At 42.2% G+C, this 21565-nt stretch overlaps 1 protein-coding gene across 1 annotated transcript in view; it reads left to right on the top strand.

The window, feature by feature from the left end:
• The window catches only part of CNNM2 (cyclin and CBS domain divalent metal cation transport mediator 2), a 198271-nt gene that overhangs the window by 174738 nt on the left and 1968 nt on the right, over positions 1–21565 (top strand). The window contains exons 2-8 of the mRNA XM_075072943.1: positions 1316–1459; positions 3348–3485; positions 5592–5761; positions 9111–9204; positions 12737–12802; positions 17335–17519; positions 19665–21551. Of these exons, the coding sequence (XP_074929044.1) occupies positions 1316–1459; positions 3348–3485; positions 5592–5761; positions 9111–9204; positions 12737–12802; positions 17335–17519; positions 19665–19874 (1007 nt within the window). The 3' untranslated portion in view covers positions 19875–21551. The remainder of the gene's footprint in view (positions 1–1315; positions 1460–3347; positions 3486–5591; positions 5762–9110; positions 9205–12736; positions 12803–17334; positions 17520–19664; positions 21552–21565) is intronic.

Here is a 21565-nt window from a genome sequence, read left to right as displayed (position 1 = left end):
TCAGTCGTTGATAAGTTTTCCTCCCTGGTCTAATTTGTTCAAGATATTTTCATTCTTTGAGCATGAGCAAGCCTGGGTTGGAATAGTTTGAATGCCTGTTAGTCTAATAATCCAAATCTTCATGCATCCAGACATTATTGCCTATAAAGGGGTCTGAGCAAAGGAAACAAAAGTTGGACTATTTTGGTTATGGATCGCAGAGTGGGTGGCTTAGATGCCAGGCTGGAGACCAACAAAGGGGATGCAAAATAATAATGCCCTGTTCACAATAGACTAAGTATAGACTACTATACCTGTGCTTCAGCATGTAGCTCTGGTCTGGTCTGGTTGGTTGGTTGGTTGTGTCTTGTCAAACTCTTTGATCCTAGAGTTTGAGGTACTTTTCTACATAGTTTTGCAATTAAGCGAGTTTCAGTGATGGCTATTGAAATTGGCGACCAAATATGCTTCTTTCATTCTTAGAACATGATAATGCCATGGACTATGAAACAAAACGGTACAGTAGGTGGCAGAGAAGATTTTAAGAGTTGTTAGTACACTCTGAAATAAGGACAGAAATGACATCAGAGAGAGCTTCATTGCCTTTAGCATGTCACATTTCAGCTTTATCTTCTTCATTTTAATTAACCATACTTTGACGGCAACCTGAATATTTTTTTTTTATGGACTAATTTCAAAATACTCTGTTTTCTGAAAGAACTCCTTTTAAATAGTATGCCTTACATTTTAAAAAAAAATTATGATGTTATGGGCTCGTCTGCTTGCCTGCCAATCTCTTGTTTGGTGGTGGGCAGAGAAGGCAGAGACAGACCACCACCACCAAACACAATCGGACCTACCTCTCCTCCCCCACATCTGCCCTGTGCACACCCCTGCCTGCTGCTACTTCAATTTCAACTTTGTTGCTAATGTTACAGAGCAGTACAGGGGTGTGATGTCCTGGTGCTGGTGTACAAGACAGGAAGTAAAGCTGACTATCAACAAAACAATGAAATGGACTTGACACCAAGTGCTGACATATGCCCAGGGTAAACAGACTGGGAGGAATGTTCAATATGTCTAACTGTTCAGCTCTGGTAATCTTAGAGGCAATTTGTGATAGCAACAGGAACGGCATTTTCATATGGAAATCTGATTTATTTTTTCTTTAAGCTGATAGTATCCCTTTAAGCATCTACTGGACTGTGGTTGCTCAGCTCTGTTCTAGAATGTGTGAAGCACAGTTTCTTATGAGTCTCTATTTTTATCCTTTGCTCATAATTCCATTTCTAATCTCTGAGTCTAAAGTCATAATTGTTAATCTTTCTCCCTGCAGGCAAATCTCATCTGGCAATAGTACAGCGAGTCAACAATGAAGGGGAAGGAGACCCTTTTTATGAAGTCCTGGGGATTGTCACATTAGAAGATGTGATTGAAGAAATAATCAAGTCTGAGATTCTAGATGAAACTGATTTGTACAGTGAGTAGAAGTATTTTGTGCTTGTTCTTTAAACATCAAAGAGAATTCTTCCAACCTCTGTTCTTGGTCCAGCTAATTTGTTTTACTTAAGATCTAGAAGGTCAGTTTTCCACACAAGTCCACAAGCTGGCTGTCGTCATTGTCATTTCTGCAATATGGCCCCCTCTATGCATGACTCTCTAGCTGAAACAGGACAGTTTTTTTGTGGAATCCTTCAATCCCAACAGGTTATGTGAGCAAAACTTCAGTTTTGTTCAGTTATCATTTCCCCACCTCAAAACAATCCTATTCTGTGTCCTTACTGCGCCTCTCAATATCTCTATGCTTCTCCTTGATTAATATCCATGTCACCCTTGAGAGCTCTCAGTACCACTCCCATTCTTTGGTAGTGGAAAGTTGGATGATTTCTCTTTAGAGGTAGTCACTGGCAGTGAATTGGTAGGGAGACAGTAGTGATGAGGGACTTACTTTCCTTAAGAGCACTGTGATTACTCAGCCCCTAATTATTTCTCCTTGCACCACTTAATACAATTCCTTTCCCTCCTTAATGTTAATATATTTTGAGAAGAAGGGAAGGTGTCATGGTTAGAGCCCTAGACTGAGACCTCGGAAATCTGGGGTCCCTGCCCAGCTCCATCAGACTTCCTATCTCACTGTGGGCCAGTTACCTAATCTTTCCCTCTGCCCACTTCCAACCTGTAGAACTGGGTTACAAATACAGTACTTCTTTTTCTCCCATCCTTTATCTGTCTTAAATGTTCTTTACGTTGGTTGGGGGCAGGCACTGTCTCTTACTGTGTATTTGTGTAGGGCTTAGCACATTGGGGCCTATAAACATGACTGCAATACAAATAATCATTTGAAATACCCCTAGGCTATTCAGATATCCTTTGTTTCATTGTTCCTTTCCCCTTCTGTAAATATTAGGTGAATCTTTCCTAAGTCCATCTCTCCAGCTTCCTAATAGTGTATAATTCTCTGAACCACTGTCAGTTTTACCAGTATTCAGGTGTCAGGAAGTTCCTGTATGACAATCCTTAAAGACATAATATTCTTACCTTAAGTGTATTTTATAAGATGTCAGTGTGGCCTAGTGGATAGAGCTCTGGACTGGGACTTAGGAGACCTGGGTTCTATTCCTGGCTCTCACCTGATGGCTGACCTTGTGCAAGTCATACTTCCTCCCCTCCCCCTGAGCAGGGAGTCTGTCTCTGCCATGCTCTCAGTGAGGCCTGCTGGCATGGAGGAGCCTGTGCAGTGTTGAGAAGGAAACATCTGATTGAAATGCTCAGGGAACAAGAGGTGGACTCGTGGGAGGAATGTAGAATGGAAAAAGGAGCCACTGAGGAAGAAGGAACTGATAGCAGGTTTACACTACGGCTGGGATTGAGGCTCTGAGGTCGATCTACTGGTGGTTGATTTAGCGGGTCTAGTGAAGACCCACTAAATTGACAGCAGATCGCTCTCCAGTCGACTCCTGTACTCTGCCCCTGATGAGCAGAGTAAGGTAAGTCGACGGGAGAGTTTCTCCCATCAACCTCCCATGATGTAGACCCTGCAGTAACTCGACCTAAGGTATATCGACTCCAGCTATGTTATTCGCTATGCAGGTTGAAGGGATCGTGGCTGCCTTTCCTCTCTGTCACCAGGAAGTTCTCCTCCAGATCAACACTGGCATCTTGCCGGAGAACCTCGTGCTCCCCTTCGACACCAATCTAAGCTACGTATACTTGAGTTAAACTGTTTGCATAACTCAAATTGCATAGCTTAGATCGACTTTTCCCTGTAGTGTAGACAAGGCATCAGATGACTACATTCAGTGCAGTTCATATTGGACCCTGTTCTAACAGACTTTGCTTCCTTCCTTTTCCCACCCTCCCTTCCCCAGCTGATAACAAGACAAAGAAGAAAGTAGCCCATCGGGACAGGAAGCAGGACTTCTCTGCCTTCAAACAGACAGACAGTGAGATGAAGGTTAAAATATCACCACAGCTGCTCCTGGCAATGCACCGTTTCCTGGCAACAGGCAAGTACAGCTTATTGCAGCTTGCAGTCACACAAGTGCCTGAGAGCTAGATTGTCAGTGGAGGCTGGCGAGGCCGGTGGGCAGTGCTGGCAGGGAGGGAGGCTGGACAACGGGGTGACAAATAATGCCACTTTTTTGTATTTTGTGTTTTCTTTTTAAATTCTCTCCTCTCCTGTGTTCAGTGTCGGCATGAACCCTCTGAGACATTTACCAGGGGTGGACCAGTAACTTTAAATTGGTCTGAAAGGTAAGGTTGACTACAAGTGCCACACTGCATGTATAGAGGCAGTCAGGTTAACGACTAGCAAGTACACACCATTAGGGAGAGTTCAGGGAACAAACTAATAAGGATGTTGTGCCAACTGGCCAGTTTACTGGAGTGCTGACTGAAATTCCCCTTTGGTGGCTCATCTGCGAAGAGATCCTGGACTTCAGGGGGAAAGTGTAACCTGATCGTTCCATGGCACTTTGACTCCAAATGAAAACTTCTCTTTGCAAATTAAATGCAAATTGAACAGGTTATGAGATTGTATTTTTAAAATGGATTTCTTGTTGGCCTGTGGGGCATGAGTTGGTGGCTTCAGTCCAGTTTTCAGTGGGCAGATGCCTGCATTCTCAAATCACCATGATGGTTGGTCCCCCTCTGGGCAGTCTTTGCACACAGCCCATGGATTGCGTAGGCTACAGCAACTGGATTTTCTCTTCATCATAGAGTTGGTCTCTCTGCATCAGAGATAAGACCCATTAGCAGCAATGTGTGTGAAGCTTGACCTGCTATTGGTCATGCTGTACCTCTTTGGTGTGTAGGCAATGGCTTTCCATGTACAGGCCTTTCAGTCAGCACCTTTCATCATTGCTACTTCAAGTGAAAGGAAACAGTTCTACAGGAAAACGCAGCTTTAATAACAAATAACACTTGGTTCATTTATGTGCATGAAGTTCAATGGAAGTTCCCAAACACTGTCTTGTCAGATTTTTATTGACTTAATTTGCAGGTGCTATTTCTGTGCTTGTCTAGGAAATGTAAAATGATTTTATAATTTAAATCCCAAGTCTGGCTGTGGGAGCATTGCTAAGTAAGTCAGACATTACAGTTTGGTTGGACTGTCCCAAATGCAGACCAGGATCTGCAGACAGTCCTCTGTCTCCAAAGTCCTGTCCTGAAACCAGCAGTAGCAAGTATTGGCAATTTGCATGTCTACTTTAAAGTGTCCCTTGCCTAAATCCGCTTCATAAAAAGCTGGGTTTTTTTCACTTCAAATAGTTCTTCTTGGGAAGGTTGAACAGTAAGAGCAAGAGGTTATAAGGTGTGTTCTGTGTGCTATGCATTAATCCCACTGGTGTGAATTTGCCTGCACTCTGCCTCTCACTTTGAGCCGCTGTCCCCATGTGGGCTGTGGCACCTTTCCTTTATTTCTTCTTTGGCTTTACACAGTGGGCCTATCTATAGCAATTTTCTAGGTCTATGAACAATCGGAGACCTTTAGAAACAAATGCAATAAATAATGAATCCACTATAACATCATTTCAAAATGAAACTGAAAGGTCCTCGGGACCCCAACTGTAAACCCATTCCCTTCACAGTCCATGAGCAAGCCCAAACAACTATGGCTTTCTGAGCTCTCAGATGGGCAAATTCCTTTTCCCTTCATGTTGGGAAGATCATTCTCAGTCATCTGAAACGTATGTTATTAACTCAAGGAGGGCAAATACATTTGTAATATCTGAGAACTGGAGTATTCTTGTTTCTCCATGAAAATCTGCCACGGGGTATGTAAAAAGCCTGTGGCTGGCCCAGATCAGCTGACTTGGGCTCTGGCTCCAGGCTGAAAAATTGCTGTCTAAATGTTTGGGCTCAAGCTAACGGTGGCCCACCTACGCAGCAATTTTTATCTCCGAAGCCTACGCCCAAGTCAGCTGACCTGGGTCAGCTGCAATCGTGCTGTGGGTCTTTTATCCCTGTATAGATGTACCCTAAGAGGCTCAAAAGACAGGAAAACTCCAATTCTGTAACATATGTCTCTGCTTCCATGTTTCTTAACAACTAATGCCAATTCATTCCCATGCACATGAAGTGTAATGCCAAGTTGTGTCTTGTGTTTATAGAAGTAGAAGCATTTGGCCCATCCCAGATGTCAGAGAAGATCCTCTTAAGGCTCCTAAAACATCCTAATGTCATCCAGGAGCTGAAATATGATGAGAAGAACAAGAAAGCCCCAGAATACTACCTCTACCAGAGAAACAAGCCTGTCGACTACTTCATTCTCATTTTACAGGTCAGGCACGTGACTAGATATACGTGTATCATGATATCTGTCTCCTTACTCCTTCCCTTCCATATCTAAACTTAAATAGTTATATTAATCTTCTTCTTAAGGTTTGGAGCCAGGACACCAGGGCTCTCTTCCTGACTCCCTTGCTAAATTGCTAACCTTGAGCAACTCGTTCAACTGCTCACAGCCTCAATTTTCACCTTCTGTACAGTGTGGATAATAGGCCTCTACTTCTCAGAAAGGATCATCTGTTGAAAATTGCAACAGAAACACAGCCAGTATTATTTGGGCAGGCAGCGAAGAAGGATTTTGTGTCCAGTTGAAACAGTTGAGAAAACATTGGTAGGCAAAATTTAATGACTGGAATTGATATTTGGCCAGGACAGTCTAGCTAATGCATTTTTTTTTCTTGCAAAAAGTGCCATGGTTTGTTTGATAGCTGATCGAAAACTCATTTTTTATGTTTGAAAGTCTGTACCTCCAGTATCATGGAACAATCGTTTAGTATTAATTTAGGGAAGAGCGCCACCTACTGAATTGCCAACATCGCTTTCTCCAGCACTGTGGGTTTTCCTGGAGGTCCACCATCCAAGCAGTAACCCTGGCCTGACCCTGCTTAACTTGTGTGATCTAATGAGATTACAGGCAAAGGTGATGAGGAAATACTTCTTTGTCTTTGAGATTAGGAAGTATATTTTCTCATTAATTTCTTCAACGTTCATCTCCTGAGCTTTACTCCTCAGGAGATAAGCAGCAGGAGCATAGGAATATTTGTCCACACTGAGATTGAAACTCAAATGTGTTGTGTTTACAAAATAGCTTTCAAAACAATATTATAGTAATATAATTTATGCTGTAAACCAGGGTTGTAGACTCTCTTATGTGGCATTAAACATAAAGAGGTCTTTATTTTTCCATGATCTTAGTAATAAAGAACGAAAGGAGAACCAAAAGGTGGTGGTGTGTATCCAGTTGAGCTTTGTTAATATGGATTGCCTTCCATGAGGAATTGGCAGCTCTGTAAACTCCCACACTTCTGCAGTGGATCACTGCAGCTTGAAATACACTGGAGGCAAGATAATGGATCAAGTGCTGTAGGATGCAGTATTGCATGAGCATAATGAGCACACATTAAGACAAACAAACCATCTTGTAATAAGCAAGCATATGATTAGTAAAAACTAACATGCTGTTTTTAGAAGAAACTTTTCTACATGCCTATGTCACATCTGAAAGTGAGCGTATAAAAAGACACATGCTGTAAAAGTGGTACTAAGGTTTGGTTCTACCAGAACAAGTATCAGGATATAGTAGGTACATGCCTTTGGTTTGCAATATAGTCAGTCTCTGATCTGGATGTCCGAAGGTATATTAATACTCTTCACATAGGAAAAATACAAGAAAACAAATGTACAGTTCTGTAAATTAATTTAATCTAATCTCCAATAGTCAAATTTATTTCCACTAGTTAGGCTCATCTCTTCCACACCAATACATTATGTGGCAATTTGCAACTTTTTTTTTTTCTTCAAAATCCATGTTGTGTCATTTAACAACCTTGGGAAAAATGCAAACACAGCCCTGTAAAGTGTGGCAGGACACTTCTAGTATCATGCATGTAGAATTTTGCTGCCTGATTCTCAGCTATCAAGCTGCTCAGCATGCTGCATGCTTGTTGTGTGGCCCAGATTTGGCAAGGGTGACATTTTTGGTGTGTGTAACTAATGAAATAACCAGGTCACAGAATTGAGGGCCCATTTTTACAGCTAACTGCCAGCTCAAAACTTTTCAACCATTAACTTCAAAGGGACTCCCAAGTGAGGATTCCACCTACATACATCTAATTTCAGGGTTGGAGTCTATGACTATGTGATGAATAATTGCCAGTAATTACTTACTTGAGTCTACGAGGCTGAACATCATATCCTGAACAAATCATGAACAATATGTTTTTGAAATAATTATAAAGATCAAACGTACTTCTGACACATTTATTCTTTGGATTCTCTTTTGCACTACTCTCATCTTGGACAATTAGACTAGATAATTTGATTGCACTTTACTACACTAACACACTGCTGCATAGTTTGGATTGAAAATACTGATGGGTAAGGCTGATTATTTTAAAATGGTTTTTAATTGAACTGAAAAAAAACACTTGGAAACTTGTATATTGGTCTTAGGTTTAGTGTAAGCTTGTTTTTACAAAACCTAAATTTTAGTGTCAGTTTGACCTGGCTATCTATTCAATGGCATATTTATCCATTATATGTGGGAGGACCCAGTCTGTTCCTTCTCTCCAGCCCAGCAGACACTGAGAACACTGCAAATAATTAATTAAATTCTGTTTACCCTTCCTTCCTCCCGCAAAATATAGTTTCAGCTTGATACGGAATCAGATTTCTTCTTCCCTTCTCCCAAAATCCACTAGTGATGCCACTGCACTGGTAATGGAGTTGAAAATAGGGTCCCACTAGGTGGTTCCTGAAGCTTCTAATTTTATACTTTGAATATTAAAAATACATTTCTAGAATAGATACTTCTGTTCTTTTTCTCATGTAGAGTGTTTATGTGCTGTTAAATAACTTCTGTGTTCCACACCAGAAGCGGTTGCATTTCTGTGGTGGTGTACTTGTGTATAGTCTGTAAGGTGTTTTGGGATCCTTTGATAAGATCCTGTATAAATGTCAGTATCGAATAGTAAGGGATGTGGAATTTGTAAAACAGCTGGAAACCACCTAACCGAAAAGAACCTTGAGAAAGAGGACTCAGGACTCCTTCAGGAATTATGGATTTCTTTTCCGTGGGGGAAAGCATACAACCTTAATTTCAGCCTCCCAAAATATGTTGAGCTTACTCCCATTCCCAGTTGAGATTTCCTGTATTTGTATTCAGAAGGGCCTTATGTGAATTTGGGCAGTTACCTGAAATGAGTAGATCTGTCTTGACACAGAAACCATGTGTAGTATGGGCTTTCTCAGACTTGGAGACCACTCCTTCCCTTCAGTTCGTAGTAAATGGCTTAGCGGTGCACAAACATTCTTTGGAAGTGGAAAAAAGTAGTACCATTGAGAAGCTACTATATTTCTTTGCAGTGGTGAGCCCACCCACCTTGCTGAGTTAAGTTAGCTGGAGCAGATATGAGGCTGGAAAGTTTTGGGACTGATTTGAGGTGTAAGTTCTACCCTTCTCTGTGCATTTTTACAGACTTCAGCAGAACGCAGGAATTAACCCTAAATTTCCACGTCGGGCAAGGCTGCTGCTTTCAGGGTGCAAGTCTGTTCTAAGGTCTCTGGACCTTTGGGATGCTTGAGGCCCCTTTTAATTATGGCTCTCTCGTTTTCCTTAACAGGGGAAAGTGGAAGTGGAGGCTGGGAAAGAGGGAATGAAGTTTGAAGCTGGTGCTTTTTCCTATTATGGGGTGATGGCCCTCACAGCATCGCCAGGTATGTTCTCTTACCTTCTGCTTTTGAAATTCTTTCATGCCCAAGCATGCCTCTCACTGTTAATGTGGATGGAGTGAGCTGTGTAGGAGAGACCTCTGTGGTATTTGATGTGGCTGGGATCCACAATATATGGTAGCATCCTGCCAATGTAACTAGCTGCCGGGTGTGATTGATACTGGTTGTGATATTAACTCACGAAATCTGACCAGTTGTCGCAAGTTTGCCAGATTGCAGGCTGTGAGCAGACAAGAAGTCTGCTAGCTAGTGATCTGTTTTTGTGTTTGACTACAGGGACAGTTGGGTTTGGGGTTTTTTGTTTGTTTGTTTGTTTTTAATAGCAGCATAATAGGGACTGAAGGACCAGGATAAGTAATACTAAGTACTAGAAAGACATATGGTGCTGTCAAATGAAAATGACTCTTATCAGGAAACAATAGTGATGCATCTAATAATTGTAGGGCTTGCCTACATGGCAAGTTACTGTTCAGCAAGCCCAGGTGCAAATCTACAGCACACCAGCTTGCCACGCAGTAACATCCCATGTGGACACTGCTACAGAGTACTGAAAGCCCCCAAGTATAGCAGTGTCTACATGGGGTGATACTGCGTGGCAAGCTGGTGCACTGTAGATTGGCATCCTCCTTTTGCGAGGCAATCACTTGTCATGTAGACAAATCTGAAGTTTCTGAAACAAGCCTGAGAATTATCAGTTATACTGGAATGAAGAAGAGAGATTTTTCCCATCATGCAAAGATGCTGAAAATCAGCCCATACAGCCAACTTGCACAGAAATGTATCTTTTTAAAAATATATGTAAGAAAAATATAGGCAACTGCAGTGAGAAAAGCTAATTGGGACCCAGGCGAATCCTCGTTACAAAAACCATAATCTTGTGAGCAAGGTACCCTGTCACGCCACCTCCATCACATAAGCATGTATTAGACATTCATTGTGGGCTAACCCTGATTACAAGAAGTAAAGGTAACACTTCAGTTGCTGCTCTCTTACAGCTATAGCACCTTGGACTGTGATTCTGTCACAGCTCGCAAGTTAAACCAGATTGGGCTGGCTCACTGTCTAACGGGAGACCTCCCAGAAATCTCAAGTGCTGCAGAAAGTGGATGGTACCTGTCCATCTTAGACAGTATTGAGCCACTGCCGCCACCAGGGGACATATTTTATTGCTGGAAATGCTGCCTTTCAGCTAGAGACCAAAAACCAAGATTCTGATCAGCTGAAGTAATTAAAAATCAGACATCACTTTTCACAAATATTGGTGGGTTAGTCTTGCAGTTACATTCTGCCAACTTAAATTTCCTTGAATGGCTTCAAATGGAGAAGTTCTTCTTCACTCACACAGAAATTTTTCTGGTGTTACAGGAGCAGAATGCCTTCCATGTTCCACCCAAGAAGTAGCTGCAATTCAAAAGTGGGTTAATGATCTCAGTATATATTGTTAAATGGCTTTGAAAGCCTTTAGTACGAAAAGTACTATATATAAATAAGGTATTATCATTTCCTTGTAACAGCATATGATTAGAGTAAATTCCAGAGACACAAGCAATTCTCTGGAACATTTGTGATGTAAGCAGTAACCTATGTTGCCATTTAGCTGACATTTTTCTGAATATATGTTAGCAATTTCACATTCAAAGTAAGGAGCAATTGTTCCTTGATTACGCATGCTGAAGTTAAACAGATCTTACTGCCACCCTGTAGGTTTTTGAACAGCAGATTTGCTAAAGCACAGATCCTTGGAAGAGTTTTGTCTCTGCTCTAGAAACAGGTGTGTGTGTGTGTGTGTGTGTTTGTTTTTACACCCTTCCTGTTCTTTCCATTTTGAGGCTCAGCTCTTACAATACAGATGGATCTGGGGGATGCCAGAGCATCAAGGCTCATCTGACATATACCCAGCACTACACTGGAAAATCTTTCACAGCTACTCCTTTTGCCACTATTATTCAGTGTGAACTTCTTAGTGTTCTTTCTTCTGTCAGTCCAGCTTTTGCACTCAGACTCACCTGTCTTTTTAGGGATCCCACCATTCTACCATAGATCGTGTCATTGTACCTTTCCCAGGGTGGGTCCTCCTACTCTGAACTGCGTGTTAGTCTTCCCCTCACCAAACTCCAAGTGCATACATCTGGAGGTTGTTTTAAATTGACCACTAGTGGCTCTGTATTTGTTACTTTTCCTACAGCCCCTTTTCCAGTAGCAAAGCAGTTAGTTTGTGGGTGCATTTTTCTGTATGTTAAGAGAGTACATTTCATTATGAGATTTTATGTCTTATGGCACCCAGAGTCCTGCTTTGGCGGGATGAACTCTTACAAATAAAATGACTGGGATTGCTCCATGTAGGTCTGGAAGCTATTCCCCTCAGCACTCTGGGTAATAGCCAGAGAGAGGCACTGCGGCGCAAGAGTAGGTGCTGTTGCCTGTCTCTTTAAGACTCCTAATCCCTAACAGCCCTCATGCCTCTGTTTCCCCCTCTGGAAAGTGACGACAATACAAGGGTGCTGAGGCTTAAGTGTCTGTAAAGTCCAGTTTGAACTGTAGATGGAAAGTGCTACATAAGTGCAAATTATCACTATAAAATCACGATAGTGTGGAAAAAGTAAATAAGGAAGTGTTATTTACTCTTTATAACACAGGAGCTAGGGGTCATCAAATGAAATTAATAGGCAGCAGGTTTAAAACAAATAAAAGGAAGTATTTCTTCACACAATGCACAGTCAACCTGTGGAACTCCTTGCCAGAGGATGTTGTGAAGTCCAAGACTATAACAGGGGTCAAAAAAGAACTAGATGCATTCATGGAGGATAGGTCCATCAATGGCTATTAGCCAGGATGGGCAGGGATCCAAAACCATGCTCTAAAGTGTTCCTAGCCTCTGTTTACCAGAAGCTGGGAATGGGTGACAGAGGATGGATCACTTGATGATTGCCTGTTCTGTTTATTCCCTCTGAAGGATGTGGTGCTGGCCACTGTCGGAAGACAGGATACTGGGCTAGGTGGACTATTGGTCTGACCTAGTATGGCTGTTCCTATGTTTTTCACCCTAAAATGGCTAAACTTGGACAATTGCAGGCTCTTTTTGATGGTCTGATAAAAAGAATTTGAAAAATGGTGAAATTGATCCTGTTTTTGTTTCTGTATTTAGTTACCCAGTTGGGTCTTCCCCCAAGATGACTTGCTGGGTTTTCATTTTTATTCCTCAAATCTTGGGCTAACATGGTTGCTGCTTTTGCATTGTGTACTGTTTTTAAATGAATGGGTCTTGAGATGTAAATTGAGAGCTCTGTATTGAATGGCACTTCAGATTACCAAGTGGAATGTATGTAGTTTTGCTGATTTATTTATTTTTAATTATTTCTACAAATTGCCTAATCAGCTTTTTTCCCCCTTTTCTTTTCTGCAATTGATTTTGTGCTTCTGGTTTCTTCGAAGAGTGTGAATTAACTCTTCCCCTGGCAAGTGTGGAGAACTGTCCCTGCCCAGTCATGATCTCACCCTTTTTCTCTCCCTCTTCTAGTTCCCTTGTCCCTGTCTCGTACCTTTGTTGTCAGCAGAACAGAATTATTAGCAGCAGGTTCTCCAGGTAAATCTGCATGCTTCTTTTTCATCATTCTTGTGCCTGCGCAGACCCAATAAAAAACCAGTTGCAGTCTGTATTTGTCTGACCCTTTTACTTGTTAGAGAGAAGTTCAGCCAAGAGATATGCCTAACAGGTAAGTATCCTAAGCTTTTGTTTATGACTAATTAGTAGCAAACTTGCCGACACATCAAAATGAAAAAAAATAATAACTTTTTAAAGAGAACGTATTTGGTAATGAAAAGGTCCTTGCTTCTCTTACTCCTATACTGATGCAGTATCAGGGTGATTTTTTTTTTAAAAGATAATATTCTGGTCCCTAGCCTGGGTTCATGTAAAAATGTACAAAATGTCTCAATTCTGCAGACGATGGAGTTAAAATGGAGGAAAGCATACTGCTGAACTGCCAAAAATATAAAATTTAACTGAGAAAGAGGTACCTTATCTCCAAACAAAATTTAGATTTATTGTTCATACACAGAATATCCCGTTTCACATGCTCAAAAACTCTGTTGTCTTCAAAATTGGTTTATTTCACAGATTTCCATGGAGAGTTATAAATAAAGCCAAATTATATAGTTCTCCCAATAGTGGTATTTAAGTTATTCATACACGTAATGTGTGAATGAGAGATATGGGAAGAATGTGGGGATTGGGGTTTTTGTTTGTTTTAAGACCATGTATTTCTCAGATGACTGAACTTGAACTAATTTTGCTTAAACTTCCCCAAAACATTTCACTTGAGGGTTGAGACCAAGTATGGAATGTGTCAGGCCAAAAAGAACTTGTTAGGGGCATTTGTGAATGATTGGAAACAGGGAGAGAGGAATCCAGAATGGAAGTTGGAAGCCAACCTTACCTATAGTGAGCACCATGGGTGCCTTTTCTGGTTAGGAGATAAATGAAAACGTTACTCAAGGGAAATGGCAGAGTATACTAGAATGACTGTTCCTCAACAAAGGCTGAGCTATGCTGAAATTTTGTTTTCCATGAAGTTACCTTGTTCATATTAATGCCACTGCCTCTCTGTACCTCTGACTGGAACGTGAATAGGACAATGTGTGTGTTCTTAAAAAAACAAAACCATCCCCTTTCCCCCAAACTTTAATGTACAAACCAAAAGGGGGGAGGGATAGCTCAGTGGTTTCAGCATTGACCTGCTAAACCCAGCGTTGAGAGTTCAGTCCTTAAGGGAGCCGATTTGGAGTAAAAATCTATCTGGGGATTGGTCCTGCTTTGAGCAGGGGGTTGGACTAGATGACCTCCTGAGGTCCCTTCCAACCCTGTTATTCTATGAAAGGAGGCATTGGCCATTTCCTGAGCTTTTGGTGTTTATGCGGCATCTACTACCTGAGTTTTTCCTCTCTCTTTTAAACTTTCTGCTATATTTTACCCTCTGTCCTGAAATTAGTATTACACACATTCCAAACAAACTACAGGTTATTGCCCTGCGAAGGGAGGGGGGGGGGGTCATGCCCAGTTAAAGTTTCCAGCCGCTAAAATCGAAGGGAAAAAAGTTTAATCTTTCTTTAATAAACTGTTTGATGGCTTTTTTTTCTTGAAACTCTGCAGCTTTGATTATCTTTTTTGCTCAACTATTTTGCTGTGCCCAGATCATCTTTTTTTTTATTTTTCCATTTTACAAATGAACTGTACCCCTCACACTTGCAAACTATTTCCAGTATAAATGCCAGACATTTTTTCCTAGATTTTTCCCACTGAAAGAAATAAAATAATAATAGAAAATAATAATGGAGGATGAGGGGGAGAGAATATACCACTTGAAATGAAATCATATAGTAACCTTGGTTGCTATGGCAACTGACAATGCAACTCCATGTCAGTTGTGTTGCTGAACATGTGGTACAAAGGAGACTGTACCAGGGTTCTCAGCTGTGGTATTGGGGCATTCTGAAAAAAGTTCCATTGTGTTAATCCCAAAAGCTGTTTGGCTTGTGTTTTGTGCCTTTCTGTAGGAATTTGGGAAGACCCAAGCTTTCTAGATATGAGCTGACCTGCTTGGGAGGGGGCGGGGAATGCACTGTTCTTCAGAGAACATGGACCTGTCTGGTTTCTTTCTGTCTCATGCACTTTCTATTTCCTTACTTCTTCATGCACACCTCCTCTACCCCCAGAAACCTCTGCACATGCACACCTGCGTGCCCTCTCTTCCTCGCTTGCCCCCATACTTTCTCGGTCCCTTCCTTTTTGTGCTCTCTTGCATGCTGGCTGTTCTTGTTCTGGCTTCTGCCTCCATCCACTCCATGTTTTTCGCACATGCACTCTTTCCATTCCCTTCAGTCACCATATTTTTCTAATAATATCCTTACCCTTGATGAATGAGGATTTCAGGAGTCCATGTCAGATTCACACTGATCCTGAAGCTACTTCACACAAAAAAAACTTTCTTCCAAAAACTAGTGAGGTGCTGTTCTTGCCACAAAATAGGCATTTTGTGCATCAGTATGGGAAAGCAAAGGCTGACTGATTTGGTCTGTTGACAGAATGATGGTATATGGTCAGACTACTTTCTGTGAAGAAAGATGCTTAGTAATGTTGGGTTGCTTCTGATAACAGCCATTGTAGCCTTATAGTCATTTCCCAAGACAACAAGGGGGTATCCACATGGAGGGCTGACAGAAATCTGAGTCTAAGCTTGGCATTGCTTCTAGAGGCCAAAATGATTGCCCCACCGATGGAAATTGCAGCACAGAATTGCCTGTTTCTCAAAACCTTTATTTTCCTCCTTGCTCTTTTGAAAAGAAAGATGTAAAGTAGCCACTGGATTTTAAAAGCAATTGGCAAATGGAGGGTCACTTCAATTCCATCATAAGCCAGGAGGAGTCTGAGAAGCTAGGACTATAGAAAAAGATAAAAGGTAAAAGAACACAAGAAGTGAAGAAGCACATTTCATTCTCCTGCAAGGATGGCATGGTTTGCATATCCATGTGGCCAGTGCAGAGAGTGGGCTGTGCTGCCTATGACAAAGCAGATCTGTGTCCAGCTGCCAAGGAGGGCATTAAGAATTTTATGATTAAGTGAAGGAGACAGTGCCCAGAGCACCATGAAACCTTTTAAGGTCAAAGCTCCTTTGTAGAAAGGCTCCAGCTGTCAAGATGCTGTTCTGCTGGTTGGTAAGTCAGTGCAAAAAGGCTTTCACCATGTCATCTTAAAGTGAGACCTCTCTCTTGGTGCACTAGCTACCCAATGAGCTCTTCAGAACAAGCCAGGTTTAGCTTTGATTTGGAATTGATGAACTTTGGGTCTGGTATGGACCAAAAACCCACAGATCCTGTAGATAATCTGTGTCTTTATCAGCACACGGTCCCTTCCAACCCTGATATTCTGTGATTTTGAAATGTGTTACTGTGGGCACATCTTCACAGCAAAAATCCCCTCTGCAGCAAGTTTCAGAGCCTGGGTCAGCTGACTCGGGCTTATGCTGCAAGGCTAAAAATTGCAATGTAGCTGTTTTGGTCTGGGCTTTGAGACACAACCCCCTCGTCAGGTTTCAGAGTGTGGGCTCCAGCCTGAACATCTACACTACTATTTTTATCCCTGCTGTGGGAGCCCAAGTCAGCTGACGTGACCTCTGAGACTCACTGCTGCGGATTGTTGTTGTTGCTGTGTAGACATACCTTGGAGGGCCCCAATCCATGTAGGGCATTGGGTTGGTGGAAACTTAAGGAAGCAAACATCATTTTACAAGGAAAGCAGCATTTTAGTATTTTCATAGTTTAAAGCCAGAAGGGATCATCAGATCTACTGAAAACAACTTTACAGTAGGTAAATGATGGCCAGGGCACCCTCCTGGGATGGTTACAATGCTTCGGTAGGCCAGTGAAGCTCAGCACTCTTTTTTTTAGTGAGAGCAAGAAGCTGATCATTCATGATTTTGCCATACCCAGGGAGCAAGCATGCCAAGGCCTTTCCGGAATCTGAGTGTTTCTCCACAGAGTAGAGTAATTGCACTGTGCACTGTGTCACCTGGCTGACAGAGGTTCTGTACTGTGTCAGCCCATGTTATCCCTTCAAACCCTGAGCCATGGCAGGTGTCAGGGAAAATATTTCAGAAACAGATGAAATAAAGAGAGAGCACTTTGGCCCATTCAGAACCCCATCACTTAGCATTCCCTCGGCCTCTAAAGGTGGATGCACCCTACCTTGTGAAGCAACCAGCTGTGATATAGTAGAGGCCTCCCCTGTGATATAGGTGAAATGTACTAAATGGTATAATGAAGTAAATCTTGGTAAATGGCGCCAAGGTCCCTGGATGAAAGGCACTGTACACTGTGTGTGATCATAATCATTAACAGCTTATCCTAACTATAGTGATGTCACAAATTAGCTTGGAATTTAAAATGTCTTAACTCTGATGGTAATTTTGCTGCTGAACTGTACTTTGTGTACTCAATGATTTAAGTACCGGTGCAGTCCTCCATGCTATATCATGGGTTAACAGATGTCTTTGAGAACCAGCTACTAACCATTTCCTGCTTTATTTAAAAAGTTTCTCTCTCTTCTTTCCTATTCTTCAGCTGAAAACAAGTCACCCCCTCGTCCTTGTGGTTTGAACCATTCAGACTCTCTAAATAGAGGTGATCGTATTGAAGCGGTGACACCAACTTTGGGGAGCAGCAACAACCAGCTGAATGCATCTTTCCTTCAGGTGTACGTCCCAGACTACTCAGTGAAAGCACTCTCAGATATTCAGTTTGTCAAGGTAGGAAAAGAGACAGCTGGGTTCCCTCTCAGAAATGCTGCGCTACCTTGCAGAGCTGAGAGGTGGGGGAGGGAGATGGCAGATCTGTTATGTCCTTGAGTTGCAAAGAGGAACTAGGATTATGAAAGCAGCAGTCATTTTAAACTGCCTGCTTTCCCTGGTTTCTGCTGCTGGTTGACTTTCCTCCAGTGCTCGGTTTGGACAGTGAAATCGGACTGGTCACTTCACTTTCTGGTTACCAGCACTTCAGAGGAAGCTTTAAAAAAAAAAAAATCTTTTGGAGTTAGTCTTGAAAGCCCATCTGTGGCTGCGAAGTTTTGTAAAGCCTTTTGAACAATCTGAATCAGCTCTCAGTAGTTGAAGAATGAAGAATTTGGTGGTACAATTGATTTATTTCATTTCTAACTAAAAACTGGCCCAGAATCTAACTTGGGATCCAGCCTGTCTCCCAGCTTGTCCCCCTTCCTCAACTTTAGAGAAGTCTTGACTTCATCTCTGCATCCGGACTTCCCATGTCAGGCCCACCTCTTGTGCTAACCACCGCTGGGCACGTGCATATTGCTCTGTTCTTCAGCTCTCTGTGTCCCATCATGATAAGCAGGCAAGGTGCTGAAATGAGTATAGATCTTGTGGGATGAGCAGACCAATGTGATGGAACCGGAAATTCAAACCTAGCTGAATCCCCCTTTAGTTAAGGGAAGCTGGTATCCCACTATCCAAGAATGATCATGGTGCTTAGTTTAAACAAAAACATTTTCAATTGGTTACTTATATTGAGACTTTCTTTCGAAGCACACAGCTCAAACAGTGCACTTTAACTTGTTTTGCCCTTTGCTGCAGTTAATCAGATATTCAAAACTCTTTAAATAAGAGAGAGAATAAAAAAAATCTTTTTAATGCTGGAGATGTTGATTATGGTCCCAGATATACTGGGAATAAGATTTAAAAGTGGTGATGTCTTAACACAGAGACACACGCTCCAACCAGCTGATGCACTGAGTTTTACAGACTTAAATTAATAAGGGTTTAATACTGTGTCAGTGTTACAGGCCCATGTTATAGACTGCAGTGGCCAATTATTTCTTTGTATTGAGAGGCAACCCAAGGTTATGTTGCATCCACATGCCTTGAAATTGCTTTATGAGAAACGATCCTAGTGAGCGAGAAGCAGAACTCCTTTCCCACCTCCTTCATTTCCCCACTCCCATGTCAATCAGTTGTTGCTGCTCAGAACTTGGGGTCATCTCTACACTTACGTCATTTCAGCTGATATAACTGGGAAGGTGAATCCAACGCAGTGCAAGGGGATTGCTCGCTATTGTCAGGAAGGAGTTTCCCATTTCCCCATGTGTAGCATGGCACTACTGTCAGGTATAGTGTGAGGTTAGCGGGTTTGCCTTCCTCTGGAGCATCAGGTACCAGGACAAGGTATTGAAATATTTGACCTATATGCTGACTCCAGAATAGCAAACCCTAAGTTCCTGTTAGCTTACCAAAAAGCTGGCTAATTTGATGTTGGCCCAAAGGTCAGATTTTACACAGGCAAATCCCCATTGGCATCAGAGCAAGGACTTCAGGATTTGACCCACGCTGCATGTGAGACCATGAATTGCTGAACTATATCAGAATTGTAAACCTTGTTTGACTCACTTCCTACAGAGGGCTCTAAGAATCTGATCCCAAGCGCATTGAAGTCACTGGAAAGACTCCCATTGACATCAATGGGCTTTGGATGAGGCCCTCAAAATTTGCATCACAACATCAGTGGCTTTTAGCTAGGAGTAACTAAAAATCTCTTGGGCCTCTCAAGAGTATATCCAGTGAGACAAATCCATGCATCACAACACTGAGACAGGACAGAACCACGTGGCAACATTATCACAATGTTGTGTCACATTGAATTGTCACCACATCATGATATTAAGTTAGGATTCTCTGTTATCCTGCTAGGCTTGCAGAACTCAGCCTTGTCTTGTAGAAAGTGGAATGATCCCATGAAAAACGGGGCTGAAAGGAGAATTTTGTAAGAGGAGAGAGTTTATGTTCATAGTGTGTCCTATAGGACACCAGCATTAGAAACCAAAGTGTTATTGTGTCTTCTTTGTGTGTGTTTCCCACCCCACTCCCCTTGTGTGCGTGAAATAGATCTCAAGACAGCAGTACCAAAATGCCCTGATGGCATCCCGGATGGACAAGACACCTCAGTCCTCGGACAGTGAAAACACTAAAATCGAACTGACTCTTACGGAGTTGCATGATGGTTTGCCGGATGAGACGGCAAATCTGCTGAATGAACAGAACTGCGTGACACACAACAAGTCCAATCACAGTATGCATAGCGAAGGCTCCATCTAGGAGCTAACAATCTGCATCTTTTTCCATCCATCACTTCAGCAGGACCAGTCATCGCTCCTTCTTGACTGCAAACGCTCTTAGTATGTGCTTGCAATGCTGTGCTGCATCCAGTGTTCTGAGACCAAAGACTTAGCGCCCTTCCTGGGAGCAGAAGAGGAAGAAATGAGAACACAGCAAGATAAAAACCAAACAAACATTGGGCATGGTGAGTGCCCTTTGGAGAACGATGGGATTCTTCCTTGCAAAGTAGAATCGTGTTATTTTTTCAGCCGTATCTTTGACCCTCATTGGTTGCCCTTCCTTCCTAGATGCGCGGAGAAGTTTTTAAAACTGCTCTGATTATTTTTTCAAGAGAGATCATGTTTTTAAAAAGAATTTTGCAGAGTTTTAAATGGTTGCTGTCCCTCCCCTCCCCCAAATACGCTGTGTTGTGACTTTGTGAATCAGCTCCAGTGTCATAGACCTGTTTCCACCCCTCCTTTTGGTCCTGTCTGTTGCCCTGTTGTTAAAACAGCAACTGGTACTCATATGTATTTGTGTCCTGAGAACAAAGAATGGATGAGACTTCAAGGAACTTGTGGCTTAGCAGTATGGAAGTTTGGGGGAATGGGCATTATTTTCTCCCCAGTTGAGCTTCAGGGAAGGTGTAGTTATTTTGGTTGCATGTGTTCATAATATCTGAAATTTCAGACGGTTCCTTGTAAAACAAAAAGGTTGTTACATTTACAGTTTTGTAACCTCCACAGATGTTGTGTGTTTTGAATATGAAGGTGGGTTTTTAATTGACATAACTGCAGTCTCGTCAAATTACAGACCGGGATAAATTTCTTTAGTAGTGTACTGGGCAATTTTTGTCCCCCTGGAATTTGCATTAATGTTACTGGGAATCACATGGTCAAGTTCCCTGCCTCCCTTGCTGTACTGAAAGCATGAACCCCAAAATGTCGAATCTCAGACTCTAACATACCGAAGTAGTCTGTGTGCCCTTTGCTTTAACCAAAGCATATTTGCAGGGCATGTTAAATAACTGGGATAGAATTCAGGACAAACCATTCCCCCAGTATTACTGTTCGTGTTAAGACAAAAGATGCTGCTAGAACAATGTCCAAAGCAAATCCTCCAGGTGGCTCCTAAACCTTTGCCATTGCAAGATGGATTTCATGGTGGAGTGAGGGCCTTCCTGATCTCCCCAAAGACTGACCAAGAACTTCCACTACAAGCTTGATCTGTATTTTGTGGAGGGAGTTTGAGGGAGCATATTGTACTTCAGGGATTGGAGAGGTTAGTCTCCAGGCGATTCCCCTATTTTTGAAGAGATGCTGGATTTCCTTCCCTCTTTCCTTTTATCTACTGTTCTTCTAGCTGTCCACAGTAGCATCCTCCATGACTGCCGTCAGTGCCACTCCACCTGCCCATCCCAGGCATCCCGGAGCCTGGCCTCAGAGTGGAGGGGAAATGCGTTCATTGGGAGGTCACTGTGTTGTATATTGTAAACCCCCCAAAATGCAGAGTCTGTCAGTGAGCAAATCCTGCATGGTGGTTTCTCTGTTGACTTTCAGCCTGCGTTGCTCAAAGAACATCCCGTGGCCTGATTGTTATGTACCATTTTCTTTCTTTACCCTCAGATAAGCTTTACCTGACTGAGTTTAAAAGCAAAGCCCAGTCGCGGAATCCTCGGTGTCAGTGCTGCC

This window comes from Chelonoidis abingdonii, chromosome 16, assembly GCF_003597395.2.
Source record: "Chelonoidis abingdonii isolate Lonesome George chromosome 16, CheloAbing_2.0, whole genome shotgun sequence".
Classification (NCBI taxonomy): domain Eukaryota; kingdom Metazoa; phylum Chordata; order Testudines; family Testudinidae; genus Chelonoidis; species Chelonoidis abingdonii.
This window is presented reverse-complemented; position numbering and strand designations above follow the sequence as displayed.